Here is a 24,323-nt window from a genome sequence, read left to right on the forward strand (position 1 = left end):
CCACTCCTCAGCGGCAGAATCAACGTCATAGATGTAGATTGCATAGGAACTGAAACCGGAGAAATGAGAGATGCAACAAAATGCGTACCTAGAGAGCAGCGAATCGTACAAGCGTACTGAAGGGTCAAAATGCGTGCCACGTACGCGAAATGCGTACATGTTGGCAGGTCTGCAAGTACTCTCAGTCACTAGCCTGCGAATTCCTAGCTACAAGTTACTAGCGTAAACAAATAGACGCTAACCGGCGCTAACGTGTACAGTAGGCTACTTCAGTTGACTTACTTGAAACATAGCTACTTCATGTGACTCGAGAGCGCAGACTCACCCATTGTGAAAAGCTGCACGTCTTTTTTGCAGACTTTACAAGAGGCAACTAATTTGTATTTTTCATCTTCCAGCCAACGTTAAACAACAACCTGCCGGGAGTGATATTACGAATCCCACTATGGCCGTGCCTAAGACCCACCCTTCAATAGCATTTATTGGCCAGGTTTCCATGATGCTTACGCAAGGTAACGTAACCCCATTTTTACAAGTCCTATCCCCTGACCAATCGGCTATCCTAACCTTAACCACTCAAGGTGAAATGCCTTACCCCAACCGAGCTGCTTCCTAGGGCGGGTCTTGGCGTGGTAGCAGATCGCAGTCACACATGCACAAGCGAGCAGGTTTAATTTTAGGCTCTCCAACATTTTATTTCTCCATTTAATAAACAAACTATTCAGTCAGATAGGTATTTGTTGTGAAAGAAATTTCAAGAATTTTCAAGCATTTTATCCAAAATTCAAGCACTTTTCAAGGATTTCAAGCACCCATACGAACCCTGCAGATAGAATATACATTTAATTTAATTTAGATAACATACTAGGCTGGATTAGTGAACGCTCTCTCTGAAGCATTTTCCTGTATACAAACCAAATCTTTTTAAAGTTACAATACATATGGAAATACAAAAACGTCTGCTAAAGAAAAGAGGATAGCATACATTTGTCTGTAGTAAAGAATGTAATCTGTTCATAGAACAAAAGTCCAAGCAGTTTGTTTAACAGCAAGTGCTAAGGTAGTAAAAGCAAACATAAAAAATGTAACATATATATATATATATATATGGGTAATTCTTCAACTATGGTACTCTTTGAGCTAGACAGTTTCAGAAAATAAAAACATATCTACAAAAGTTTTTTAATCTCAGGTGGTTTCTCAATATGTCTAGAAACCTTCCCTGAAGTTGGCTGTGATGATTTGTATTGAATAATATATATTTATTACCATTTTTATCTGACAGTCCAAGAAAACGGTCATTTCCATCACATACCAAAACATGTGTTTTTAAGAGAAAATAATTAAATATCTTCTGTTATAAATATATTTGATTAAATAGCACACACATTTCTATTCAAATTTGTAATTTATTTATTTTTTCGAAAAATTTAACTGTAAGGATTTTACAATGTTTACACTAAAAAACACCTAATACTAGGTCACTGGAACATTTCATTTACTTATTATAGCTCAAAATCATGTATTTCTCAAAGTGTATACACATATGTTACCCCTAACTGCACAATTGTCAACACCACTGAATATAGTTGGTTTGATTGTATGTTTTTTATATGTTTTACTTTAAAATATGTGCTGTGGTGGAAATGACATGGCGTGGCGGAAGAGACAGTGTGTGGCGGAAATGACATAGATAGGCAACTTCCAATTAAAAACTATTTTTCTACTACTCTATGTGGTGAACCAAAGCAAATCAATAGGTAACAGCATTAGTGAACAAAAACATATCACCAATATTTTTAAATTAAAAGCAATCCAAAAAATAAAAAACATGAATTTGTGTTTAAAATCCGCAAATAATTTCTTCACTGTTTTCTACATGCTGAACTCAGCAAACTAAGTAGAACTAGTGCAAATTAGAGCAAACCCTATGGAGTTAGAATCATGCAAAAACCTCACACACACACACAAAATGTGTTTTACTCACGCCCAATGATTCACAAACAAACTCAGTGTGGTTTGCAAATACAAAACATCATTCACAAACTAATGCATTTTGTTCTGCAAATAAGAAACCTACCTATCAAACAAATACAGTATGTTTTACAAATACAAAAACGTATTTCTTCAATGACAAAAAATAACAAGCAACTAAAATCTTTCAAGTACAAAAAAAAATCCTTCAAGTACAAAACAATTTCTACAAGTACGGAAAAAAAATCTTTCAAGTACAAAAAAAAATCCTTCAAGTACAAAACAAATTCTACAAGCACAAAAAACTGTCACGTGACTTTTGGCACTAACTTTCCGCCTTGCTGATCCACACACAAATGCCCTCAGATCCACACACAAATGCAGGTTCATTTTCTAACAAATGTCCTGTAATTCGCACTCCACAACAGTAGGTGGCGCTGTTAGGTCAATTTAAGCCTACCAGGACCATAGATATATACACGCGGATTCTTTTAAACGTTATTATGGTGCATAACTTACTGGAACAAAACTGAGCAACGTGTTGTTGCTGATGACAAAACCACTGATTATATATATGTATATTGAAGCGAGGCTGGTGTTAAAGACTCGCTGATCGTTGTCTGATTCTCTGAAATGAATGCCGGCATTGCATTGTGGGAAATCGGCTTTGCATGCGCCCAACTCTGATCATATCGTGTTCTGTCTTACAGCCTACTGTAATATTTCACCAGTAATAAGACCAAAATATTATTAAGGTAAAGAAATGCATACTATGATAATATCTACATATATGTTGCTAGATGTAGTATTATAGTTTAAAAAATATCAAAACAACAAAGCAGCTTCCCTGGCCGAAATAATAACATTAAAAGAAATACAATTAAACCAAGATAAGATCTGGTGAATAAATGTTGATTAAAACAGCGGTTATTGGACTAAAAATACCAATAACAGCAAAGCTGTATACAGCTTCTCTGTACAGAAATGAACGTGCTGTGATCAGGGAATCTTTGCGCAGAAACAGGTCCGGGTATAGCGGCTCCGGGCAGAACAGAGCCTTCTCTATTTCCCGCATGACCGCTTCTGGACAACATATCACCCATTCACAACTTTTGTGGTTCTGTAGCAGTCTAATTAGTGCGCGCACACAATCTTTTTGTGAGTATTGGAAGCTCCCATCCCCGAACAGGGTTATTACCCGGCCGTGTGTTTGGCTGCCAATGCTCCTTCCTGCATTATTCTATACAAGTATTTTTCATAATTTTCATCATAGAACGCGGATGTTAGCCTATCTGGGCTATTTTTATCACTGTAGCAACAGTGGATTATTTCACCATCACTTCCACTATCCCTAATTGTTTGTTGAACTATTGTCCCATCTGGTAATAGCTCAGAGGGTTCCCAGTCACATGTTTTGGGGAACCTCCGTTTTAACGCTTCTGCTACCCCTCCTCCGTGGTTCAGCGACCGATTTGCTGGATTAAACCACGAGGTCATTCTCATTTGTCCAGGAAATGGACTACACTTTTCAATATCTCCATGGAAATATTTTATTGAAACGTTGCCGGTTTTAACCATGCTATAGGAAAACCCTGAAGCTATATAGGTTTAAGTGAGGATCACCTAGGGCTCTTTCCGTCCCCTCTTCCTCTGAATCCTCAAATGCAGACGCGGTGCTGGCCATGCTCGGGGGGCCTACTCCAGTGATTTGCTCTCGTGGAAATACTGTTTCGACAAAAGGACCCTGCCGCCGATTTGAATCCTACTTTAATACTAATTGACTGTTCGCGTTGCTTTCGTCTTTTTTCGACTACTTCACCTAACCCTTCGGAATGTTTAGGCTTTAACCCGGGGACCCTTCTTCATTTGCCGGCAGTGAAGGGCTCGGTGAATAAAAACCAGTGTGTTAATCAGCTTTGACTCTGCCAGTTATTTTAATAACTTTACGCACACTGTGAATAAAAACCAGTGTGTTAACCAGCTTTGACTCTTCCACTTATTTTAATAACTTTACGTTACTGTCCTTAAGCACACTGAAAAAACTGATTCTGACCCCTTGTAAATGTTACATGTTTTAGTCTGGTTTATTTAATAGATTTTAATGTGTTATTAAATCCTACATATTTCTGTTAATTAATTTTCAAAAGCACTGCCCTTGTTTAAAACAAGTTAATTTCAGTCAATTAAAAGTAATTAGAAAAAAATATGTAAAATTTAATTTCCACATACTATGTGGTCTGCGCATGTGCAGACACATGCCGCCACTTTGTTCTGAAGGCTGGATTGAACGTTATCCCCTCGTTAGTAGCTCCTTGAATGCTGTATCCATAGCTCTGCATTTTCGGTAAGTAAGCAATATATTATCATTGGTGTGTTATAATTTTATTTGAACAGGTTTCTGTTAACACTAGCCAATTCTATCAGTTTGTGTTTTGATAAATTAACATTTGCTAACGTTAGAGCGACTAGCTTAGCTAGCTAGTTGTGTAGCTAGTAAGTTAACTTGAGTGTAACAGATGTATCTTAACATTTTAAGCTAACTTTATAGCTCTCAAGTTAAATGCATGGTGATTTCAGTGTTTGTCTTGTTAGACTTATTTGTTAGTTTGTGGACATTGAATAAACAGGTTTACTAATGTTGATTGACAGTTTAATTGTAGCTAGCTTCACATTCCCTGCTGTATGGGCTTGTAGACTAGCTAGACTACTTTATTCCTAACTTGCTGTAAGCATGTTTTCTAATATTGTCAGTGTGTTAACATAAAGACAAAATACACCTGTGAAATCATGTTGGTAAAAGTTGCTTAATGTGCCCAAACAGCAATCATTTATGCTTCTACATAATGGCAGCCCTAGGTAGGTGCATGCCTGAAATACCGTTAGCCTAATTCAAAACACAACACGGAGTGGCAGACACAGCAACAGCCATTTCAGGCTAAGAGCAGATTTTATAAAACCGAAAATAATCAACACATTGTGCCTCATGAGGAAACAATCAATAAAAGTCGTGGGTTTGTGTAAGCAGACCTTGATATTGTGTGTGTTTAATATTAACATTTAATGTATACCCCGGTCCTTCCCTTTACCGTTTCTTTGAAGGTATCTATTTTTTTGACACCCGTATTCCGCGAAGACCCGCCCCTACTCTGCCTCTGATTGGCTCCGACTGTGACATCTAAACCTAACCAACCAAAACAACGAAGGCAACGAACACTAGCCAATCAGAGGCAGGTCTTCGCGGAATACGGGTAAGGGGAAAAAAAAAAAAAAAAAAGCTCCTCTTCACTGCGTGGTAGCAGCTAGTCTTGGACTGTTTCTGTCTCGCTTAAAACGTAAAGGTGAGGTTGAAAGTATATCCTTCAAAGTAGAGACATGCAAATGCTTCATAACTAACTACATACAGTTATACAGTATTTTTTTTTTTTGGGAGGGTAAATGGTAAAGGGGTAAATGCTACTTAAATGGTGGTGGTGGTGGTGTCACCTTTTTCAGACCTTTTGAGTTTGCAGGTATGGAGCTAACTAGCAACAGATTTGCAGATGACACAAGAGGTCTAGCAGAGCACAACCACAGCCCATAGTCCAGTTAAGGTTCTGAAGTGTTAGGCAGAAGACAACAGGGATAAGAATGTTGGTTTAGCTAGCAGGTTAATTTTGTTTAACTTTGTTTCTGCTCTAAACACTAAGACTTATTAAGTTGCTTACACTAATAATTTTAGTATAGAAGTGGAACATGAAAAATACTGGAACCAAACCTGTTTTCTACTTAATTCACACAATTTCCATAAACTTCATTCTCCCCCTGTCTGTACATGACATGTCCTGTCTGTCTGCTTGTAGCATCTACTAAAGGATGTCATTTCTGAAATGCTCCAAAGTAATTTATAATAGCTCATCAGAGAAATAACACAATTGCAAGAAAATAACCCAGGAGTAAATAAATAAATACATTTATAAATAAAATGAAAATGAATTACATGTCTGTCTGTCCACTTAATCTGCAATTTGTTGCATATTGTTTTTTATAGTAATAATAAGGTACTATTAAAATGTGGACTTGGACACAAATTAGTTTGTAGTGATCTGACTTGAGTCATGGGCAAGTTTTTAATTATTGGACAATTACTTTTTTTTACTCAACCAACTTACGATTTATCTTTTTAATTCCTGTTCATTTTTATTTCTATTGCAGGTCTTTCTCATATCTGATCTTGGTGTGATGTGGAACAGAACCTAACTCTTTGGGGAGCTCATATTGTTTTTGGTAAGTGCATTTAACAAACAAACAAACTCTCAACAGCTATACTGATCACAGCAGTAATGTTGAGAATAAATGTTCTGTGTGGTATTAGTTTTTTCTTTATTGGGGGGTGGGGGAGGGTAATAAAAAGGAATAATTCATAGAGAAGAGCTATTGCTGAAAAAAGTACCAGTACACACTTAATCCTTTGAGTAAAATTTCTGTTGACTTAATGTGAGATTCATTGTCCCAAACTATGAGTTACTTAATGTAACTCATAGTTTGCACTGTAAATAAAATGCATGTGTTTAATACACATGCATTTAGTTTTCTTTACAGTGCATGGTTCTATGTAATCAAAGTTGATGCAGATCATCCTGGTGTGACTATAAAACATCACTAATGTTTGATTTTTGTCCTCTATTCTCTCTTTGTGGTTTGTCCAGTTTATGTGGCAGTGTAAAGACTGTGGTGTGGAAGTGTCTAGGCGATCAGAAATTCTTAAACATTACAGACTACAACATAGTCATTTTGGGCGTGGCCATCATATTAAGTGTATATACCCTGATTGTCCATGTGTTTTTAAGACTTGGAATTCACTTTTGACACATTTGTCAAGGAATCACAACAATACCTTAAAGCAATCTGACATATTTACTGCATTTTCATGTCATTTATGTGGCTGTAGTGAACTTGGAACAGAACATGATTATTTTGTGCACATAAGCCATCATCTGAAAAACAATGAGACAGTCACGTGTATGTTTAAAGGCTGTGAATACAAATCCAATGTATACAGCACCTTCAAGTCGCACAAAAGTCGGAAGCACGGCTTACATTCGTTGGTAGATTTTAAGGATGGTGTAGTCACAAGAACTGGAGAACCTGATGTTTCAAACAGTGAAGAATTCTGTGATGAAAGTCAGTCTGACATTGATTTAGATAAGTCAAAGGATCAGCCAGAGATAATAGAACAAAAAATTGCTGCAGTGTTATTAAAGCTGGAAAATATTTTTCATGTGCCAAGTGCTGCAATTGATGAATTGCTGGAAGAATTTCAATATTTGTTGAGCACAGCATCTTTGTGTAGTACAAGAAATGTGATACATGACACACTTAATAGTTACAAATTGCAAGTTGACCAGTCAGTCATTGAAGAACTTGCATCTGCTCTGTGTACGTCTAATCCTGTGTATAAGTCAATTGGTAAAGGTTGTCCTTTGGCAACATCGTTTAAGCGCATAAAAAAAATACTACAAAGACAATTTTCAAGTTGTGGAACCCATAGAATATATCTTGGATGACAAAACTAAAAAGAACACTGCAGTATGTTCCACTATTAAAGTTTTTAAAGCAGCTTTTTACTAATGATCAAATTCTTAACAAAGCATTAGACAGTCACCTCATATCAGAGTGCAGAGGAGAAGAAGTGATATACAAGTCTTTTCGAGATGGTTTGTTTTTCAAGGATAACCATTTTTTGTCAGGAGGTGAGTTGCGAGTGTTATTGAATTTATATGTTGATGATTTTGAAATTTGTAATCCGCTTGGCACATCTCGCAAAAAGCACAAGATCTGTGGTGTTTACTGGAATCTCAGCAATTTACCACCAGGTTGTCATTCTTCGTTGTCTTCAATTTATTTGGCCTTACTCTGCAGATCTGAAGATGTGAGGAAATATGGCTCTGAAAGGGTCCTAGAGCCCTTGTTGAGGGATCGTGCCATTTTGGAAAATCAAGGTATTTTCATTGCACAGCTTGGAGATTTTGTTAAAGGCACAATACAGTGTGTCATAGCAGACAATTTGGGAGCACATGGAATTGCTGGATTTATTGAAAGTTTTGCAGGTGAATACATTTGCCGCTTTTGTGTGGCAAGAAAGTCTGAAATTCAGGAAAGGGAAGTGAGTTCAGGTACGTTTACTCTCCGAAGCAAAGAGATGCATGAAATGCACGTCAGGTCAACACAGGACAATGCACAACCTTGTTGCGGTGTTAAAAGGAAGTGTGTTTTCTCTGCATATCTTTCTCATTTCAATGTCTGCACTGGCTACCCTCCAGATGTTGCACATGACATCTTTGAAGGAATATTACCAGTTGAGTTGGCGCACTGCCTCAGCTTGTTAATTTCCAAAAAGTATTTCACACTTGACAAACTCAATGAGTCCATACAGAAATTTCCTTACAAGTGGACAGACAAAAGTAACCGTCCTCATGCAATTCCCAGGACATTCATGCTGAAGAAAAGTATTGGAGGAAATGCTCATGAAAATTGGAGTCTTTTGCGATTGCTTCCACTTTTGGTTGGACAGTTGGTGCCCCAGATGAACCAGCCTGGCAGGTCATTTTGGACCTTAAAGATATCGTTGAGCTAGTTGTTGCACCAGTGCACACAACACAATCCATTGCTTTCCTTGAAGCCAGGATTTGTGACCATAGATGTAGGTTACAAGAGGTGTTTCGGGTTTAAAGCTGTTGCCGAAACATCATTTTGTGGAACATTATCCACAGATGATCAGATTTTTTGGTCCACTAGTTGGGTTGTGGACAATGAGGTTTGAGGCAAAACACAGTTTTTTTAAGCAGGTTGTCCGTCACACACGCTGCTTTAAAAACATACTCTTGTCCCTGGCAGTGAAGCATCAGTTCATGATGGCATATCACTTGGCGTCAACCACAACTGAAACATCTAGCTTGACTGTCTCAGCTGTTTCAACTGTCTCTGTTGACATTTTGCATCAGGATGTGCAGAAGGTTCTGCAGTTGAAATACCCTGATATTACTCACGTTCAGCTAACAAAAAATGCGTCTGTTAATGGAGTTAACTACAGAGAAGGTATGGTTGTTGTTCATGGCTCTGCTGGTGGCTTGCCAGAGTTTGCAGAGGTTATCCAGATGGTTGTAGTGGAGAGGAGCTTGAGCTTTATTGTTAAAGAGCTGGGTTCATGGTATAGGGAGCATTTTAGGGCATTTGAGTTATGTCGCACTTCACAAGTCTCCCTCATTCAACATGGTGCCTTGTTGGACCAGTACCCCATGGCAGATTACATGATTGGAGGTCGGTGAATGGTGACACTTAAAAGATTCATACAGATACAAGGTTGTATTATGGTAGTTTGTGTTGTGTTCATATGCTGCATGAGTTGATACACTAATACACTAAATATGGTAACAAGAGGGCTGCCTAATATTTCTTACAGGGGACTAATTTAGTTTTTGTAAAGTTAGAAGGAATTTTCTGAGGGAAATTATCCAGTCATCTGACATCTCCCTGTACTAAATTACCCTCATGTTGCCATTTATTATAGAAATGTGCATGTTAAGGAAAACATTTGTGACTAACATAATACAAATGAATGTTCAAGTCTGTCTGTTTAAATATATCCTGTTCAAAGGAAGAACTACCACACAATGACAAAAATATCTATGTTTTTCATTCCACACAAATAAAGTACCGTAATGGTAAAAATGAATAGTGTTTACAACTGCAGAATAACATTACAGATTAAAATTGTGTGGTAGTATGTTCCTGCTCTAATTCGGTTCATGATAAGTTATACTTAAGTAACAATAGTACCAGATGCTGATTTAACATTTTCTTTTGTCTTCTTTAACAATTAGATTGAAGAATGGCACAGCATCTCAAGTTGAGAGTCATTGTGGACGACGATGACTATAGAAGACTTGATCTCCATTCAGGAATGCCAAAAACTTTGACAGAGTTACACGATACAATTTGCCAAGAATTTGGAATTGAAACAGACTTTCAGTATTCAGTTCATGGATCCTGACTTCAATAATGAATTCATGAACATTACATCAGTACAAGACATACAGGACAGAAGTACAATCAAGTTGGTGTACATGGCTACCCTAACACTAACCCCCATAAATGATGTGGGTTTGAGTCCATCTTCTTTAATGCAGAATGCTCCTAGCACTTCTGGATCATCTGGACCACCAGTGAGCAGCCAAACATCTCCCATTGTTTCCTCATCGGCCTCATTGTCCTCAACAGACTCGGATAACACAATCATTCTGCCACATTCAGACAATGAATTGAGAGCATGTGCATGGCCACGTGAATTCCCCATTCCTCGCTTTCCATACAATGTAGAGGTGCAGCTTCAACGTGGAAATGAGCGCTTCAGAGAAACTGGCACTCAACTGAAGATTACTCCGGGGTTGAAGTCTGACATCTTAGAGAAGCTAGCCGAGGAGATCTTCCAGTATACAGCATATCCACAAAATTACCAAATAGATGAGGTAGCAGGGGCACTCATCAAAAAATTTCCCTGTTTGAAGGAACCATCTGCCACTGGTTACTATGGCTGGATGATTAGCCTAAAATATAAAATGGCTAATTACAGGACGAAGATGCGAAACATTGGCTGTCCAGAAGTGACTGTAAATGCTTTGAAAAACAAACGTAGTGATGAAAGCCTCCCAGCCAAAAATGTAAAGAAGCCTAAAAAGGCTGAAGTCAACTTTTTCCTTCACACCCTGCTGGCGAATCGGATGAAAGCTTAGAAAATGTCAGACTTGAACTGTTGAAGCGATGTCAAACAAAGAAACAGTGCACTGTGTATAAAACAGAAGATGTCAAAAACATTCTCCTACAGAAGAAAAGAGGTGGTGCAGGAAAATCCATCTGCCGGAGAGTTTAAAGCCAGGTGGCCTGCACTTTTTCATATTGATGAGGTAAGCTCATGCTTGCGTTTTTCCCCAGTGTGCCCCAGTATCTTGGTTTGTAACTGCTGAAACCTAAATAAATTCGGGGGTAAAATCCCCCCCAGTAATTGATAATTTACTAAAATAATTAATTTTGACCACTTTAGCTGTATCTGTCTGCTGCTTGCTGCTGAGAAAGTAGTGTACAGTGACTTCATCAGAGATTGTCTGATGAAAAAAGCTTCGTGCTGCTGGAATTGGAGTTTTCACATTGCACTTAGACATTTGACCCATTGTAAATTTGAAAAAAATATTAGCAAGGTTTAAATAAGTTTTGATTTCCATTACCCTTGATTAATAGCAATACAATCGACTAATTATTGTCTTGAATAACAAGGTCAAAAGTATCCTTTAATCATACAGTAGCTACAAAATATTACACCAGTGGCTGAACAGTGCTCTTTGTCTTCTGTTATTTTTTTCTTGTGTATAACAGATAAATGCTGAATTCCAGCGCATAACAACAATCCCACTTGAAACAACCTTCATGGCGCAGTTGGACAGCCATTTACCCCAGCTGACATCGGTTTTCCAGAAGAAGGGAGGTGTTTCTGGCCAGAAACTAGCCCCACATCTGGCGATCTTGCAAGAGGTAAACATTTGTATATATTGTAGTAGAAAATATATACACTGTGGAGCAACTTCATGAAATGTATCGGTTTGGAGCCTTAGAAGACTTCATGAGCAGCCTTGATTATTTGTAAGGGGCAAGGTTCCTAAGTCCCGGCTCAAGAATAAAGGTGACCAGGCTGCTCTCTGTCTCGGCTTTCCACGTAGGCACTAGATTTTCTTTGTCTTAATTCTGGTTCAACCATATAAAGCACTTTGTAACTGTGTTTTGAAAAGTGCTGTATAAATAAAATAATTAAATAGAGATACATTTCTAAGGACTGATGATACCTTAATGAGGCAATAGTGGCATACAGGTTAGAGAAGCAGGTTTGTGACTGCAAATGTGCCAATTCATTATCCAGGTGGGGAAAGTGAAAGTACCACCTGCCTTGAGCAAGACACTTAATCCTCAGTAGCCTGCAGATCCGACTGGTTGTAAAAGCAGCTTCTAGGTGTTAACTGTGAAGAAGAGAGCATTGCTCTCAGTGAAACTTCCCTGAATAAGTAGAAGTTACAATAGTGCTATTACCCTACACAATCAGACCTGACATTTTATCAAAATTAAGTCACAATTCTCTAACATTCATTAGCAAAATGGGGCAGTCCATTTACATTTTGTATAATAAAATAATTGTGTATATATTCTTTTTGAGGTTACCACATGTTGGAAATATTCTACAATTTCAAGATTTCTTTTTAAATAATTGATGTATTTAGGAATATTTTAATAATTGTTATCCTTTTAAACAGGCAACAGTGATGTCAATCTTAAAAGGGCAGCAGTCCTAAAGGCACTTTGCATCTACCTTGGCGAGGATGTTGGACATCTCATTCAGGAGTATAAGGCAAGTCATTGTAATTGCATTTGTCAGTCACATGTACTGTCTTGTATTATAGAATTATAAAATGTTTTAAGATCCTAATGTCACTAACCCACTAGTTATTAGAAGAAAATGGCTTTCACAATGTGATTTAAAGGGACACTCACCAAAAACGAAAACAAACCTGATGCATAACAAAATAAGTGTGTTGACACCACAACAATGGCAACTGTAGTCCTGTCAATGTCTACACGCTGTCGTGTTCTGGGGTCTAGAGCTATGATAGTGGGGAAGCTTGCTGTTTATTTAAATCAACTACTGCAAAACTTGAAAAATGCTCTAGCCACTAAAATGTGTCACTACAGAGGATCATAAGGATCATACTGGTGTTTTTTATGTTTTAAGCCGTTGATGACAAAGGAATTAACATTACCGCTGACTATTTGCCCAAGTATCAATTTTAGAAAATTCATTTTTACCTTTTATAAGTAGCCATTTCACAGACAGCAGTGGCGTGTCTGTTTATATTTCAGCTCCCATGGTAACAGGTTAGAGCTTACACACTGCCGGCCTGAGACGCGTGCCTGCTAGAAATAGAACCGACGCCTATTTTTCATGCGAGATGCGAGCGTGTTGGAAGCGTTTCCAGGCAAAATAGAATAGGAAAATATGTTTATGTCATTTAGACACGAATGCATATTAATAAATGACATCTTGATGTTTGAAAGTCTAGGTTTTGACATCAATGTAGATATAAATGTAATTCAAAATTTCAGAGACAATATTTTCAAATGTTGCACTGGTCATACAGAACGAAATATTCTGTAACATATTTTGCAGTCAATACTGCCGATGTTGTCTTGCTTTAATCAAATCAGTAGGCTATATAAATAAAGGGTAGTAGGATAGGCTACGATAACAACGTGAGTGACGGTCCAACATCAGATACTGTAGGCTGTATAGGCTCTTTACAGCTACACAGACAGCCCACTTACCCATTTTTCAGAGTTTTAATCTGTCGGCGCTATGTCCCGAGATCAGCCCTCCCTGTACCTAGCAGCAGGAGAAGCGCCGCGTCAGACATGCTTCTGGTGTGTAGGACACAGAAAATCCACGCAGCTGAGACGCAACAGAAACACCACGCTTTCGCGAGACACGTGCAGTGTGTAACCGGCCTTAGTCCATCTCTCAAGCCGTTCTGACTTCTGGGTCTCAGTTCCAAGCCCATTGGTTCCTACTGAATATTAAATATTTTCCACAATACAATAAAAACTAAAATCTGTGATTTGGTCATTCTCATGAACCTTTATTTAACTGACAAAAAGTACAAAAAGGTTTTTAATAGTTTTACTGAACAGCATAAATGTATTTTGTAAATATAAAGAAATCTAGAATTTTATGTAATCTATTACATAAATGTTTTCTTTTTTTCCCCTATTTTCATCAAATATACAGGACATTGAAGGAGATGACATCCAGAGAGACCTGCAGAAATCCACCATGGGCATATATGTCATCAACAAGGAGGGTGGAGAAATTGGAGCTCATGATGACATTGGCATTTATGTTGAAGGAGTAATCATTCTGGACAACATTGGATCTGTAGCCCAAGCATGTGCAATGATGCTGGGAGTCATGTATGTACTGAACATGGCTTACCCCAAAGAGCTGAAATACTCCTATGAATTCATTCAGAAAGTGCTCTTGCAAATGGATGGTGAAAGGCTTTCCCCCAAAGTCCTTGGACTAAAGAACAAAATCATTGCTGGACTGTAGGATTTCTTCAGCCGCTCTTGTGAACACTGCTAAGGCGTTACGGTGTTTCAAACTGAAAAACAGAGTGAATGGTGGACTGTAATATTCACACAGCCACTGGTGTGAACATTTAAAACTGTACAATGGATTTTGTGGAATATTCACCTGAAATAAAAATTGCAATCCTGGAAATAAGAGCACAAAATTCATCCATCCACTACCGCCATATGAATATTAGAAGTTAAGCGCCTTGAGAGGAACAGTTGGTGGTGGCTGTGCCATTAAACCATTGCATAAGAAGAGGACACAACAAGATGTTAAAAGAGCTCTGGTCAAAGTTCAAACGATGGAGAACCATGTGGAAAACATGGTTCTCCATCGTTTGAACTTCTCCTTTGTTTTCATTTGCCACTATTTTTATTATTCTTGGAGGAACTTAAGCTTCACTGGAGGTTTACGTCACATGTTTCATGTACATCATGAAGTATTCAGTAAGTCTGTTTCCATATTGATACACCAACTTTTGCACCTCAGCTAATACAATCTATTTTGCGATATGGTCTTTTCTTCTATTACGGTATTCTTTGAATCTAAGTGTTTGCTGTTTTTTGTAATCTCAGCATCAGGTCCTCAGTGTGTGATGTGTTCCAGCTGTGGATGGTTCTGGTACTATAGTATTTTTTGTTATGTATAGTACTGGTGTATTTTGTCATTTGTAGATTTTGTGCTCTTGCAAATGGGTGGAAAAGGGTTTCCTCCAAGTCCTTTTGACTAAAGAACAAAATCAGTGCTGGACTGTAGGCTTTCTTCAGCTGCTCTTGTGAACCCTTTTAAGCTGCATTGGTATTGTGTGTTTAGGGGGTGATAAAGCACATTTCTTATAATGTGAAATGCAGCTCTAGAATATGTTGCAAAGTAAAGAACAAAGTGAGTGGTCAAATAGGTGCTTGTTTTGTGGAAAATTGGGTATTATATTGACTCAATGTACGTGTTTGCAGTTTATTGTAATCTCACATCGGGTCTTCCAGCTATTCTGGTACATTTGTTGTTGTTTTTTTGTTATGAATGGTACATTGTTTTTTATGATAATGGTTGATGGTACATTTTGTTATAAGATAGCAATGTAAGAAATTGTTACCACTGAGTTACATTACTGGCACTCTTACTGGCACTTGTTTGGGAGAGAGTAAATCTGTTGGATCTCTTGGTCTTGGATCAAGAAAATAAAGTAAGAGTTGACAATATTTGGTTTGCTTTATTTGTCTGAATATTAATGAAAGTTAAGATAGTATAATAGATAAAATAAATTGATTAAACTTAATTTTAGTATGTAGAAATTAAACAAACGAACAAAAACAAATTGATCTGAATGCACATAATTATTTTTAGTATAATGAACCCCAAAAACATTTGTAATTTCTACTCAAAATAGTTTAGCTAAAATATATAAATATAATTAATCTAAAATTACTACAAGAAAATTAGTAAACTCACCTTAAAAAATATAAGTACACTCAACTTATAAAATATATCTGGATTTAGATAAATTTATTTCGTGCAACCACTTACCATAATAAAATTAAGTAAATTCAACATAACATTTTTTTCAGTGCACATTGTGAGTGGGTTTTTAAATGGTTAATCTGTTGTTCCTTGTACTAGTTATTTTTATAAAGTAGCATCACAGTTTTTAACGCATTTGCCCCACGTTATGGGCACCATGTGGAACGATGTGACAGTTATCGAGGCATAGTATCGCTTTTTCTTTTAAAACCAACCCCGCTCACGCAGGCAAGTGGCAAAAAAGAAGAAAAAAGGAAAAAAAGAAAGAAAGTCTTCTAAAAGAGCAAAAAAAAGACTCACAAGGTTTTTTGGGTCACCTTGCTCAAGACGAACACAGGTGGTTTTATTATTATTATTTATTTTTTTTTTAAAGCAAAAAGTAACAAAATAAATGGAAAAATGTTCAATCACTCAAAAAATGCTCTAAGACACGAAACCGAGCCCAAGGGAGAGAGAGCGCTTTTCAGCAAAGCACCCATTTTTATATGTACATTTCTTGGGGTTCAACCCCCCATTCTCGAGGTGTGTTCTTTCCGACTGCAGGGTCAAATAGGCAGCCTCACACCGCAACTCACACTAAAATGTCTCTAAGCATGTTTATAGTAATATCAGTAACACAAAAACTTAGCATGATTATATTTCTAAAGGCACATTAGCACTCATAAACCAAAATCAAAGGCAGTATTATAGTCTCAAGAGCAGAAACCCAGCAAACATTTGGACGTTTAATGACCGTTGAAAAGACGTCCGTCCGAGACGTCCCGTCATGGTTGAAAAATAGTTCCAAAATGAAAGTTGAACCGACGTCTTTGACGTCACTTGGCAGTGAATTCCACGTCTTTTCTGGCCGTGAATTCCACCTATTTTCTGCGCGTCCCTGGACGCCAGAATTAGTCTTCTTCTGGATGTTTATAAGGTGTGTTTCTGCATAAGTGTAGGCTATAAGCCTGCATATTAAACAATCACACACCCATTGTGTTAAATCGTGAACGGCGATCTTGACGTTTACACATCTAAACTTGACAAAGGTTCTAAAAAGGAATTACATTTCCCCACTTTCCCTCTAAAATCTCATGCTATGTTAACCTGCTAGTATTAGTTTTAGAGTTAGCATTAAATATACACAAATTACACATTAAATTGATCCAGTTATTTTTACGTCCATGTGAAATAGGAAATGACGACCAATAAACATACTCTCAGTTTTACTCATATTTACCTTGATTTTTCTTCTTTTCATTACCCCCTGTACACAACACCATTTCATCCAGCCATGTGTTCCACTGTGGAGTTTCTGTTGCTATGGTTACTAAGTACACAAACCTTAAACAATTATCCCAGTATTCTATTTTGTACAGTGTGGTGGAAATGACAGTGACCCCAAGGGACAAGGGTTCTACTTATGAAAAATATAAGAAAATGTGAATAAATATCACAATATATATTATGTATAATTGAAATAGACACTATTTTATAATTTGTACTTGAAATCTACATTATTTAAGTATTTAATTTAAAATTAAGCGAGGTTGAAGATGCAAAGTCTGGCTTAGGGACAGAGGGAAAACAGTAAAAACCATGCATAAAAGGCCTCATATTATATAATAAAAAGAATAATTGAGCCATGATACATTTTTTTTTAAGTTACCCTTAGGGTGAGGTAAGTGTGACAAAAACAAAAAAGAAGAAATGTTTTTTAGTTTTTATTATTTTACCCAGGGACATGAAAAGTACCATAGTTAAAGAATCACCCATATATATATATATACCTGAAAACAGTCAGTTCCCATTATTCCTCACATTAGGGCAGCAGACAGACATTTGGGAGCACAAGTTTCAGTGACTGGTCATGCACTTGAACCGGTTCTTGAAGTAGAAGACTTCTTTATGAATGTCATTATCAGCAGTGGAAGATGAATAGCGGAATTTGTCATAAGCCTTTTGTGAGTCTGTTTTACTCCAGGGTAGTTTGATCTTTGATGCGTGGTTTACAATGACGTCACTACAGGAGCCAATGTGGAGGGAGCCCAGAGCGTCGATGAAAAACTCTGCAGTGCCAAAAGAAAATTTAGTTTTGAACATCTTTGCTACAATTTCCCGTTTCTTTCTTTTTTTTTTTTTTTTTACATCTTTCCAATCTGAAGTAACGCAACAGCATTATTACAGCTGTACTGCATAGAGAAAATAGCTAATATAAACTGCCATGTTAATATTTAATAGTGGACTCACCCAGATGACCGTGCCGTGCCAGGCGGGGGTTAAAGCCCACCTCCTGGACCTTGTCTGTCCTCCCCATGAAGAAGTTGATGACGGCATCAGCTACCACACAGTTGGGAAATCCCTCAATGACATGGTAGTAGCCATTTCTAATATGTAAACAGTTGCCCTCCTCTCCCCCTTCTTCCACTGAAATGGTGTGACGATATGTTGCAGTGTAACCTGTGACCTCTCTCACTGCGCCACCGACCTGAAGTCATAAGATAAGACACTGTAACTGACTCAGAAATGACGTTGTTGATCCTTACAATACAGTCTGCGGGGGATTGTATGTTAAAATGGTAAACATTTTGATGAAATTATTATTTATATTGCACAACTTCCTGCTACTTAGCAAGTGTACTGAATACGTTGCTGTCAATACATAACGGGATTCATTAATATTTTGGCACTATACTCCTGTTAAGGCAGAGGCTCGGACCCAAAACTCAGGAAAAACCACACGCAGACACAAAGTAACGATTTCAACTGTTTTAATGCGAGTCTAGTACTCTAGCAGCCTAGGACAGAAAGCACAGGGCAGAGGACTCCGAACCGGATCACGGCTGAGGCGGGCAGGCGGTGGTGCGTTCAAACTCTCTCACTGGAATCCGAGCATGGAGGTTGCGAGGTGTGAGCAGTGAAGAGCTGGCGGAACAGCAAGCAACGGCAAGCAGGTCTTGAAGCAACCATCTGGCGCCGAAGGTGAGCTTAAACCGGGTATAAATACTGCAGCAGTGGTTAGTGGAATCGACAGTAGCTGTGCAGGTTGAGATGGCGGAATAACCAGCAGCTGTGCAGGTAGGCCACGCCCCTTGACCTACTTTCAGGCAGAGCCAGCAACACCACACAAACAGACACAACAGGGAAAAGGGGAGAGACACACACAGGACGGGAGAGAACAGCTGCCCCCATAACAACTCCAGAACATGGGTTTGAAATCTCTTGCCAGCCCCGCTCATCTAAAATCCCTTCCTGAATTCCATAACTGCATACCTGGGGCACGTTCAGTCTCAAAAGGGTGTGCACTGTTTTACTGCAGTTTCTGTGTTGAATTGCTCTCCTAACCCTGACACTAATTCACTAATTTACCAGACCATAGTTTCGCATTGCCAGACCTTCTTTCAAAGCGCTGCAGAGCAGGCACGGCGCCAGGATTCCAGTTTTGGATGGGCCAGACCAATTGTGGGTGGGCCTTAAATTAAAAACGTTATCAAATTCTGTTTAACCTAATAAATTACTGACTAATATACTTTTATATTATATGTGCTCACATAATAAAGGTTGTAATAGCTTGATGCTCTTTAAATAGGTTGTTGCATTGTAAAAAGTTTCGGTGCAAAGGACGAACGTATCCACGATCGCTCTCCTTGGTTCTGACCAAAAGAAGAGCGCTATGGAATCTCCATTACGTACCATACCTAGCTGTGCTATAGCGCATCTCTCCTAACCTAGGGCCTATCGACTGTAAAAGTGGTCAGGAATCTAATATTTCCCCAAAACATAGTTTAGTTCTGCTTGTATAACATGAGGCCGAATATTTCACAATTCTGTTTAATTGTTTTAAGTTTTCACAACGAAAACGTTAAACAACGACTGTTACAACCTTGTCCTTTACTGGAAATGATTTTCACACTCTCAGATCACTGGGAGCTAGCCTAGCATACCGACAAGCTACATCCGATCCGAACCTCACTGTCTGCTGAACTTGTGCAGAAACATAAAAATAGACATGACCAGCTTTTTTAAAATTGTTTTTGAAAACTAAAAATTTAGACTATTTTAGCACAAATTATGAGATTATTTGCCGATTTTTAATAATTCTTCACCAAATGATAATATTAAAAGTTTTTTTGTTTTTTTTGAAGAAAAGTTTTGGGTGGGCTTGTTGAAAAGTGGGTGGGCCTAGGCCCGTCAGGCCCACCCATAACGCCGTGCCTGCTGCAGAGGAGGGTCTGGCTAGTTCACACAGCAGAGATGGGAGTAAGTCACACATGGGCATTTTTTGATACATCTTATACTTTTGGCTCAGCAAGCTTCCAAATGACAAGAGTTTGAAATCTTCCTCCATTGGCTCCCATATTAAAAATTCTCCACAATTCCCAGTGAAACGCACAGCAAACCACTTTTTTAAATCGCTGATATGCCCACATTTTTAAGTTTATCAACATAAATTTTATACCGATACGTTCACAAAGGCCTTGTGGTGCTCAGGATAACATAATTTGAGTGATATCAGTTATAGTTTTGGCAGCCTGAGGCTTTGTTTGAGAGCTTGCTCTCAGGGACTCTGAATAGCTGAAGCACAGCACAGCTGACAGATTCAGCAGGTGACAGGCTCGTTAACTTGATTACAGACATCAAAGCATGTTTATAAACATATCCACTGGCCATTCGTTACCATGACAACACTTTCACAGACACACCCAGATACTACAGGCAGTAATATGAACAGTAGTCAATACAGATACTACAGGCAGTAATATGAACACTAGTCTATATACTACAGGCAGTAATATGAACAGTAGTCTATACAGATACTACAGGCAGTAATATGAACAGTAGTCTAGATCTGTTGCCTTCCACTTCTGTCTGTCTCCTAATCTGTCTGTGTCTCCCTCCCTCCCTCCTTTTCTCTCTCCGTCCCTCCTCTGTTTTTTTGTTTTTGTCTCCCTCCTCCTCCCTCATTCTCCGTCTCTTGCTGTCTCCTACCCTACTTCTGTCTTCCTCCCTCTGTCTCCCTTCCTCCCTCTATCTTCTTTCCTCCCTCTGTCTGTATCCCTCCCTCTATCTTCTTTCCTCCCTCTGTCTGTATCCCTCCCTCCCTCCTTCTTTTTCTTTTCTGTCTCCCTCACTCTCTCGCTATCTCCTTCGCTCCCTCTCTGTCTCTCTCCCTCCCTCCATCTCTCTCTTTCCCTCTCTCTCTCTCTTTTTCTTTACCTCTGCCTCTCTCTCTCTCTCTCTCTCTGTCTCTTTCTCTCTTTTTCTCTCTCTCTCCTCATCCCTCCTTCCCCCCTCTCTTCCTTTCTCTCTCCATCTCTTTCTTTCCCTCTCTCTCCCTTTCTCTCTCTTTCCATATCTCTCTCCCTCTCTCTCTCTATCCCCCTCTCTCTCTCTTTCCTTCTCTTTCTCTCTCTTTGTCTCTCCCTTTCAGACCTCACAATGTTCTACATATTTTGTCATTTTTCAACTTTTGAAGCCAACAGTTCAGTTTAGCGTCAACTTTTAGCTTCTTAATGAAATTCATACTTCTTAAAACGATTTCCACTTTTTCTACTACTCTCACTACTTCAACTACTACAAACATTCACTGGCCAGTCGTTACCATGACAACAGATACACACCCAGATACTACAGGCAGGAATATGAACTTTAGTCTGTCTTCTCTCTTCTATTCTCTTGTTCTGGTCCGTCTGTCTGTCTTCTCTCGCGCCCCCTCTCTATCTCCCTTTTTCCATCTGCCCCTCTCTCCCTCTCTATCCATCTCTCTCTCTTTCTCTCTCCATCCCTCTCTCTCTCTCTCTTTTTCTTTCACTCTCTCCATCCCTCCTTCTCCCTCCCTGTCTCTACCTCCCCCTCTCTTCCTTTCTCTCTCTCTATCACTCTCTTTCCCTCTCTCTCTCTTTGCCTCTCTCTCTCACTCTCTATCCTCTCTCTCTCTCTCTCTCTATCCCTCTCTCTCTTTCCCTCTCTCTCTCTCCTCTTTCTCTATCTTTGTCTTTCCCTCTCTCTCTCATCCCCCCTCTCTCTCTCTCTCCCTGTCCCTCTCTCTCTCTATTTCCTTCTCTCTCCATCCCTCCTTCTCCCTCCCCCCTCTCTCTCTCTCTATCTTTCTTTCCCTCTCTCTCTCTCCTCTCTATCCCTCTCTTTCTCTCTTGTTTGTTCTATGCAATGGATATGGCTGATAATAAGTCTTTTTAGTCAATTTATTGAAACTTCCACTTTTGACAGTTTTACAGTTTAGCTTACCGCATTTCTACAAATGTATTTCAAGAAATTATTTTATTATTATAATAATATAACAATAATAAAAAAAAATAACAATTCAGTTTAGCGTCAACTTTTAACTTTTTAATGATTTCCACTTTTTCAACTATTCTCACTACTTCAACTTCTTCTTATGGATTTGAGGTATTCATCCAGTTAGCTTTAGCAATTCAGCTATTCAGCATTCCCACGCATTTTCTGCAGGAAATGCATTTTCTAGTTTGCATTTTTTACTCAAAAGACATTGTGCCCACATACATTGAAGAGTTTAAATTAACACAGATAAAAAAAATCACAGCCTAAAACTGATATTAGGCCACCAATAAATCAACATTGTTCAATATGCCTCAAATATGACATTAAATCATGAAATTCCTTCAAACAATTAAAGTATAATGGTTCCTAAGTCAAATAATATTCTTCAAACATGCCTCACTTTTATGAGACAGAAGCACATCCTTTAACCTTTCCTTCTCTTAAAGAACAAAACATATTCTTTGGGAGTAGCTGAATCCCACCACCTTTGCTTATCACATGGAATGGAAAGTATATGTTGATATTTGACAGTGTATTTGTGAGTGAATGTGTGCGTGTTTGAGAAAGAGAGAGTGAAAAGTTATTAAAGCGCCCATATTATGCTCATTTTCAGGTTCATAACTGTATTTTAATGTTGTACCAGAATAGGTTTACATGGTTTAATTATCAAAAAACACCATATTTTTGTTGTACTGCACAGCTCTCTCTCACTGCTGCAGATCCTCTTTTCACCTGGTTTCTGTTTTAGCTACAGAGTGAGACCTCTTTTCATCTTCTTCTTCTGTACTATCTTTGATTGCACTGGCACATGCTCAGTAGCTCAGATGTAGATCATGTCAGCTAGCTAACTCTAGAGACAGTCAAAGAGAGCCTGTTTCTCCAACTTTGGTCAGTTACAAGGCAGGATTAGCTGGGAGACTTCTAAATGAGGGCGCACATGTAAGTAGTTCTTTTGTAGATTATGGTGAACTTGTGTGTTGTAGCAGTGCTTTGCTATTGAGAACGACGTAGCATGCTAACGCTAACGCTACCGCTACGAGCTAACGGTTGCGGTTAGCAAGCTCATTTCGGACTGTGACGTCACAGTCCGAGACGATTTTGAACAGCTCACCAGGAGACTGAAGGCAGGACACATTCAGAAACCAGATCTCACTCAAAACAGCATGGATGGATTTTTTTCAAAGTTTGTATGTGTGTGGAAGCACCAGAGACACAAAAGAACACCCCAAATCCCAGAAAAAGTGTTTTTTTCATAATATGGGCACTTTAATATTGGTGAGTGAATGTGCGTGTGTGTGAGAGTGCAGAGTGTGTTGTATGTGTGCCTAGCTTTATTCACATACTTACGTCTGCATGTGTGTTTGAGAGAGAGAGAGAGAGAGAGAGAGAGAGAGAGAGAGCAGTTTGTGTTGTGTGTGTGTGTATGTGTGCCTAGTTTTATTCGCTCAACAAAGAAGGGAGGGTTTTGTGCTTATTCATGGCCCAAAACTGAAGGGACTTCTGTCCATCACAAATGTCCAAATAGTGGTTCAGCTGAATATGGGGACTGGAACCCGAATCTCTCCCGATTTGAAGTGTCTGATGAAATTCGACGTCGGAAATAAGTACTGCAGACCTTGCAAACTGCCATATGTTTTCTCTTTGCCTGGTCAGATGTGTAATCCTTATAGCCAAACTTTATTATTTTCTGTGCAGAGGGACATAGGCGCCGATTTATGTTTTCCTCCGTAGGTGCTCACACGCGCACACCCTTTACAAAAAAAGTGTTTGCATTTCAGAACCTTAGGAAACGGACAGCGGCCGACACGAACACACACGCCATAATAAAGCCAGGACAGCGCCACTTCTCACAAATACAGACAGGATTGGAGATGAAAAGTTTAACTGGCACGTAACCGCGATCAGCTTCGTGGGAAATTAAGAATCAATGCCACCGACATAACCAATCACACTATGACAGACGCTCCACAACTGCAGTGTTGAATTTTAGATTCACGTAAAAATAAACTGGCAGTCTGGCACTCGTAGGCGGTCAGTATTTTCCGTGGGTGCTCGTGCTCGGAGCACCCACGGTATCGGCGCCCATGAGAGGGTTCCATGACGTTAAGTTACTAGCCATAGCCAGTGTTGTTTACTGACGGTCTGCCGCCGCGCGCCGCGTCATCATATGAACGGTTCCTGCGCATGCAATAGCACTAAAATCGTAAAATTAACTCCTCCTCAATATCAGAGGGGAAAAATATATTTATTAAACAGAAAATCAAGTCATTTGACTCAAGTCTAAGTCAAGTCTCAAGTCATGAATATCAAGTCAAAGTCAAGTCGAGTCTTTTATGAATGTTAATCAAGC

General features: G+C 38.7%; 1 protein-coding gene and 1 long non-coding RNA gene across 4 annotated transcripts in view; one reads left to right on the forward strand and one right to left on the reverse strand.

Annotated features, from left to right (window-relative positions):
- Positions 1–4,235: 4,235 nt before the first annotated feature.
- On the forward strand, positions 4,236–14,484 carry LOC114559124 (uncharacterized). Of its 2 annotated transcripts, none has more exons than XR_003693013.1 (3): positions 4,236–4,318; positions 6,166–6,237; positions 13,832–14,484. It is a non-coding gene; the product is annotated as an uncharacterized LOC114559124 (long non-coding RNA). The 2 variants fall into 2 exon arrangements; XR_003693014.1 differs by lacking the exon at positions 4,236–4,318 and adding an exon at positions 5,248–5,312.
- Positions 14,485–17,469: 2,985 nt separating this feature from the next.
- The window catches only part of b4galnt1a (beta-1,4-N-acetyl-galactosaminyl transferase 1a), a 19,032-nt gene continuing 12,178 nt past the window's right edge, over positions 17,470–24,323 (reverse strand). For both annotated transcript variants that reach the window (XM_028584133.1, XM_028584132.1), the window contains exons 10-11: positions 17,924–18,161; positions 17,470–17,742 (exon numbers count right to left, since the gene is read on the reverse strand). In XM_028584133.1, the coding sequence (XP_028439934.1) occupies positions 17,531–17,742; positions 17,924–18,161 (450 nt within the window). In that variant the 3' untranslated portion in view covers positions 17,470–17,530. The remainder of the gene's footprint in view (positions 17,743–17,923; positions 18,162–24,323) is intronic.

Source organism: Perca flavescens, chromosome 7 (assembly GCF_004354835.1).
Source record: "Perca flavescens isolate YP-PL-M2 chromosome 7, PFLA_1.0, whole genome shotgun sequence".
In the NCBI taxonomy this organism is placed as follows: Eukaryota; Metazoa; Chordata; class Actinopteri; order Perciformes; family Percidae; genus Perca; species Perca flavescens.